The sequence below is a fragment of the Sorex araneus genome, chromosome 7 (assembly GCF_027595985.1).
Source record: "Sorex araneus isolate mSorAra2 chromosome 7, mSorAra2.pri, whole genome shotgun sequence".
Taxonomy (NCBI): Eukaryota; Metazoa; Chordata; class Mammalia; order Eulipotyphla; family Soricidae; genus Sorex; species Sorex araneus.
Genome location: NC_073308.1, coordinates 13,812,578 through 13,819,106, shown reverse-complemented (window position 1 = coordinate 13,819,106; position 6,529 = coordinate 13,812,578). Strand labels below are relative to the sequence as shown.

General features: G+C 48.3%; 1 protein-coding gene across 1 annotated transcript; it reads left to right on the top strand.

Moving 5' to 3' along the window:
• Nucleotides 1-760: 760 nt before the first annotated feature.
• SRSF3 (serine and arginine rich splicing factor 3) lies at nucleotides 761-5,892 on the top strand. Its single transcript, XM_055144783.1, has 6 exons — nucleotides 761-898; nucleotides 1,128-1,335; nucleotides 1,564-1,698; nucleotides 3,828-3,866; nucleotides 4,171-4,257; nucleotides 4,503-5,892. The coding sequence occupies exons 2-6, from the start codon at nucleotides 1,130-1,132 to the stop codon at nucleotides 4,528-4,530; spliced, it is 495 nt and encodes a 164-aa protein (XP_055000758.1). The 5' UTR covers nucleotides 761-898; nucleotides 1,128-1,129; the 3' UTR covers nucleotides 4,531-5,892.
• The last annotated feature ends 637 nt before the right edge of the window (nucleotides 5,893-6,529 follow it).

The window sequence follows — 6,529 nt, the reverse complement described above, 5'->3', positions numbered from 1 at the left end:
CCCTACCCACTGTACTCTCAACTCTGGCCCTAAGATTTCAAAGTCTTCGACAGAAAATAAAATTTGAAAAAGGAGAAAAGCGTATACAGAGGGAAGTAAGTCAAGAGAAATATATATGAGAAAGGGCCAAAGGGGTAGTACAGGGGTCAAGGCACTTGCCCTGCACAGGCCGACGGGGTTCGATCCCCAGTCACATTGCATACCCCGGAGCATGCCCGGGGAGATCTCTGAGCACTGAGTCGGGGTCAAGCTCTAAGGGCTGGAGAGCATGTTCCTCAAACAAACCGGCGCCATCGAACCCAAAAACCAAAAAGGGGAAAGAGGTTTGGAAGGAAAGGGAGAGACCAGGGGCGAGCAGTCACTCCGGGCGCCCAAGCCCGCCTTTTCCGCTCCCGAGGGGGGGCCCGGCCGGCCACACCGCGCGCCGACCCCGCGGCCTCTCCCGGCCTCCCCCACCCGCGCGCGTCTCTCCCCGCGCGGGTCGCGGCTGCGCGCCGGGGCCTCCCCGCCGCCGTTTCCCCGGCGCGGTCGCAGCGCGCGGCGGCGCCACCCGGTCCCCGGCCTCGGCTTCTCCCCGGAAGGCGCGGCCGGAGGGGCGCGGGGCGGGCGGCCGGGCGGGGCGCGGCTCGCGCGGGAGAGAAAGGCGCGGATGGAGCACGCGCCCGCGCGGCCGGCGCCCAGGCGTTGGCGGCCGCGACGTCACGCCGTCAGCCGCCGCCCATTGGCCGGGCCCGGCAGGTCACGTGCCGCCGGCCCGGCGTATAAATAGGGGCGAGGAGACGGCCGTGGTCCGCCATTTCGTGACGCCGGGGCAGCGAGTGTAGCTGTGGGGCTGCGGAGGCAGCGGGGAGACTCTCGGGCTTCGCGTCGGGACCGTTCGTCTCTCGCCCACTTCTCGGTGAGCGCGGCCGGCGGGGGCGGCGGGGCGGCGGGGCGGCGGCGCGCGGGGCGGCCGGGCCGGGGCGGCGCCGAGACAAAGGCGCGGCCGCCATCTTGCGACGGCCGGCGGGCGGCGGCGGCGGCGGCCTGCGCGGGTGGGCGCGCCGGGCCTGGCGGTAGGCGCGGGTGGTCGCGGCCGGCGTGCGCGGGCGGGCGGGGGGGCTCATGGCCGGCGGTTCCCGTTGCAGCCATGCATCGCGACTCGTGCCCCCTGGACTGCAAGGTGTACGTGGGCAACCTCGGGAACAATGGGAACAAGACGGAGCTGGAGCGGGCCTTCGGCTACTACGGGCCGCTCCGCAGCGTGTGGGTGGCCAGGAACCCCCCCGGCTTCGCTTTCGTGGAGTTCGAAGACCCCCGGGATGCGGCGGACGCGGTCCGAGAGCTGGACGGGAGGTAATCCGGCCTGGGGGCGCGGGGGTGCGGGCGCGCCTCGCCGGGCCGTGCAAGCCCGGGGTCCGAGGGTGGCTGTGCGAGGACGCGCGTCCGCAGCCGCTCCTAGACACGGTGCGTTCAGGCGCAGGCCGGCTCCGTGTGGGTCAGTGGCGGGCGCGGAGAAGGGTCGGGAGTGTGGGGACGGGCCGGGTGTCTGCTCGGCGCCGCAAACCCGGGTCTCCCCCGCAGGACGCTGTGCGGCTGTCGCGTGAGGGTGGAGCTCTCGAACGGCGAGAAGAGGAGTCGGAACCGCGGCCCGCCCCCCTCGTGGGGCCGCCGCCCGCGGGATGACTACCGGAGACGGAGCCCGCCGCCGCGCCGCAGGTACCTGCGTGTGCCGGGGCGGTGGAGTGCAGGAGTAGCTAACTGGGAGCGTTGCTCAGGCTGTGGGCTCGAGCTGGCGGTGGAGAGAGGGTCCGAGACTGCTGGGTGTAGTCCGGGGTATGCGAGTTGGCTGAGTGTCGGCTTTGTCTCCAGGGCCCTGCTCGTGTTGGTAGACAGTAACCTCCATCTCGGGTCTCTCTTCTAGTCCGTCTTCTAGTTGCATCTTTCCGAGTCTTCCCTTGTACTCCAAATTAGGCTTCTCCGTTTCTTGACTCCATGATGACAGACATGACATTCAACGCTAGCTCTTCACAAAAATGTATTTTCTGCTACTAGCACGATGTGGTTATCAAATAGGCAGCTGTCTAGTGTTACAACTGGTAAAGCAGAAATCATTCGGAAGCTAAAGTCACTGACGAAAAAAAATAAAGGGGGCTAAAAAGAAAAAGTAATCCCTGTCATCTATTCTTCAAACCCAAATAGGAGAGAATTCAGATTTTTTATAATTGAAAATGGCATCTTTCTTGGACAAGGTGTATTGTCTGGATGCTAACTCCACATCTCCTCAGACCTCCAAAATAGTTCTATAGGACTGATTTTACCTCCTACAGGTGAGTGAAGTCCTTCTAGGAGATAGGAGTTCAAAATCTTGCCCCTTTTGCTGTTTTGAAAAACAAACAACACACTGTTGCCCATCATAATGAAGAGTATTTGTTAGCTAATAGATGGTTGTACTGATGGCTTGTTTTTCATTTTTTTTTTGTGCTTTTTGGTCCATCTATTAATAAAAATGAACCCCGTTACAGAGTCACCATCATGTCTCTTCTCACCACCCTCTGAGTCTGCATTAGCCAGTCAACTAGCCCTTTCAGCGTCATGTGACCAGCGCGCCCCATTCAGCTTGGCTGGTGTCGTTTCACATGACCCAGGCATGGCCAGTCGTCAGGTTGCACCGCCCTTTGGTTCCCGAGCATGCTGTTTTCTCTCAGCCTTCTCCAACCTTAACCCAATCGGCAGCAGCCACCTCGACCGCCCACACATTCCTGGCCAATCAGCTCAGCTGTTTATTTACCAAATGTCTTCACAACAACTACAGCAGCAGCCTTCGGCTAACAAAAAAGCAGGAAAAATCCACAACACCCCCTCGCCAACCAACTAAATCCAACGCAACATCTGGCAAAACCTTTTCAGCAAATTCTTCCTGGCCGTCAGTCCGGCAGCCTCACCTCACCATTTCTAGCTTGTTGAAACCCAAAACTAGTAAGTTTTTCCTGCTTATACAGTTTACTGCTGGTTAAAATAAGGAGTAAGCGGCTTAAAGTAATTCATTTTTCTGGATCAAAGGCTGGCTGTGCATAATTGAATGGTAACGTACATATATATTGCTTGAATAAAACTTTTAAGGGTGATAGGGAACTCATAATGTAACTAGACCTTCAAGTGGAACTTATTTGCATGTGTGAGATGCCAAACTAAAATTTTTTAATAACTCTAACAGATTTAGCTTTCCTTTCTAGCAAAAAAATTTATTGAATCCTATCACCTTTAAATGGTTTTACTAACAGTTTTCAAAATTTAAAAATTTTGGGGGTGAAATGGGCCAAGCTACGGTAATTTTGATAAGCCTAAACACACTCTTAATGTGACAATCACAAATGCAGTCTAATGTAGCACTTAATGGCATCAATATTTACACCTAGCGCGTTTTCACAAAAGTACACTATCCACCTGGCGCCTAAGTCTTGTCATGGACTTAAAGGTTTGCATGGGTTCCAAATACTGGTTTACGGCAACCATTTTTGGAACTACTTGGGAGACTACATTTTGGTGTGGTGTTTGGGTAATGAAGTTAGTTTGACATGAAGTTTTGCATTGAACAGATCTGCTGTGAAGCATTCTTAAAGTGAATCCATGGTTGGAATACCTGCTTTTCACTTGAGCTTTAGTTCCTTAATCCTTCTGTGCCCCTTTTTTCTTTTCTTTTTTAAAAGAAATTTTATTTTGGACGATAGGTGCCAGTTCTTCGGCACATTCACTGGGCCCAACAGTGAGATTGAAAAGTTGGGAAATGCCTCACGCCATTAAGTATTAACTGGCAGTTAGCCTAATTTTCCTGTTTCTGGTTTTAGATCTCCAAGACGGAGAAGCTTCTCCCGCAGCCGGAGCAGGTAAATGATTGTCTTTCTGGCTTACATCCTCAGAAATGGCTTTTGTAGCTGTTTTCTCAGTCGGTTAATGATAAGAGACCTTGACTTTGATGATGAATTGAATGGGACTTGGGTAACAGCCAGTGTTAAACAATGAAACAGTGTTTAACTTTGATTTGTTCCTTTTAAAGAACTTGCTGTGTACAAGTTTTAGCAGGCATGAGACCTGGGTTCTCTCCTAGTTGCCATCAAATAATAACAACCAACCCAGAAAATTGTGTATAAATAACCCTGAATGATCTCTTAACTTTTCCCCTTGATTCAGGTCCCTTTCTAGAGACAGAAGGAGAGAGAGATCACTGTCTCGGGAGAGAAATCACAAGCCGTCTCGATCCTTCTCTAGGTCTCGCAGGTAAGATCTTAACTAGAAGCTTTGAAGAGCCTTTCTTCACGTGCTCTATTAAAAACAAATTAGGTCTTTAGCCATTTTGATAAAATTGGGTGGCACTCCCCATCAGTGCTCAGAGGCTTATTCCTGGCTATGCACTTAGTAATTATACCTGGCAGTGCTTGAGACCACCATATAACTTGACTGAAGCTTTTTGTGAACAGACAACTTGGCGGTTTTACCATTTTAACTTTTATTTTTGTGTTTAGCCGATCTAGGTCAAATGAAAGAAAATAGAAGACCAGTTCACAAGAAGAGTGGTGTACAGGAAATAACTTCATTTGACAGGAGTATGTACAGAAAATTCAAGTTTTGTTTGAGACTTCATAAGCTTGGTGCATTTTTAAGATGTTTTAGCTGGTCACATTTATTTGTCTCTTGGAACAGTGACACAAAGATGTAATTCTCTATGATTTGAAATGGATCATAGAGGCATACACTATCAAGAATTGTTACTTTACAATGTTCCCTTAAGCAAAATTGAATTTGCCTTGAACTCGAATTTATAGTCTTGTGTAGACTGACAATAAATCTAAATTCTGCCCAGGTAAAGTACATTAGGAAAAGAACTTAAAATTGAACCCTGACTTTTAACTATAGCTGGGGAATAGTGTGCAGCTATAGTTTGTTAAAGAATGGTCTTATAAAAGCTGCACCATTATCCGATAGAGGGTTCCCCCCCCCCTTAATTCCCATTCCAGCTAGTCCACACTGGGTGGAGGATGATAATTAGTGTGGAATCTAAAATTTTAAAGTTTGCTTTAGGTTCTAAGTTGCTTGTTATGCTATATTTGAATATATAGGTCTTCATTAAATGTCTTAATTTGGAAATTTGAGACTCTTCAAGACACCAGCCTTCTGCCAGTTTAAGGGTACATTGTAGAGCTAAACTTTGAAGTTACTGTGCAAGATTTTTTTTCATGCTGTCATTTGTAATATGTATTGTGAGAATCCTTGGGATTAAAGTTTTGGTTACAAATTGTTGTTTAACTTGAAAGCCTGTTTTTCCTTGCAAATCTCAAATCTGTGAGCTTGGTACAAAGTCCAGGTATAACATTCCTATCGGAAGCCATACTTATATTTTCTTGTAAAGTGCTTTGAATTAATAAAAATATTAGCATAATTACGTAATAGTTGGACCCACTATTACCATAGTATTTGTCCACCGTGGAAAACAGTTGGTTACACAAATCTTGTAAGAAACATGAGACTTTGAAATGAAGGGAAGTTTTGGTTGACACCTATTACCATTTGCCAGTTTTAAGGTAGAATAAGCCAATTCAAAGTCAGTAATAATACTTGGTGGCCAACATTTTCAAGTTATAGTTGTACATTTTAACCCAAAGTTGGCTATTAGCAAAAAATTATCATTAGCATGAAAACTTGACACAAAGCTTTAAATTGCTTCCATTTCGTACAATTTGAGGTGTTGCATGAAAATTCTAAATTGGTCCATCATGGTTGTAAAAAAATTCATTATGGTTTAAGTGTAACCGTACAGAATTGAATATGGAGGCATGTATAACCTTCCTCTTTGAAATCCGGAGGAGTTGTAATTTCTAATTTTGTTCTATTAGATTAAATCATAATGCAACAGTCTTGTGGCTTAGTTTCCTTAACTGCTATTTGAAGATAGTTTTGGATTCTGCTTTCTAAAGTCTAACGTGAAAGATGAAGCAGTACATTGACTTCAATTCATGAAGATGTAGAACCTAAATAGTTTTTTAATGATTCTTAATTTTTCATACAAAGAGCATTGAGAGCAGTCAGTATTTGAAAGGAGAATGAGCCTTGTTAGAGAAAACATCTAGGATGCCAGTTTATTTCCGGAACCTCTCAGTTTGTCTTTTATCCTTTGGCATTTCCTACCTGACCCAGGGTTCATTCCTCCGCCCCTCTCGAAAAGCCTGGCAAGCTACCCATGGCATATTCGATATGCCAAAAACAGTAACAAGTCTCACACTGGAGACATTATTGGTGCCTGCTCGAGCAAATCGAGCAATGGATGACAGTGATAGTGATCCCTGTTTGGAGCAGTTGTCGGGATTGATGCGTTATGGAAGTTGGTACATAAGTAGTTTTGGTTTTGGGTCACACTGGTGGTGCTCAGGGCTCACTCCTGGACTCCTGGCCATGCTGGGGGACCATGCGTGTATGGAATGAATTACAGTCTGTCTCCTGCAAAGCAAATAACTATTTCTCTGGCCCTAATACACATTTCTTAGAAATGGGCATA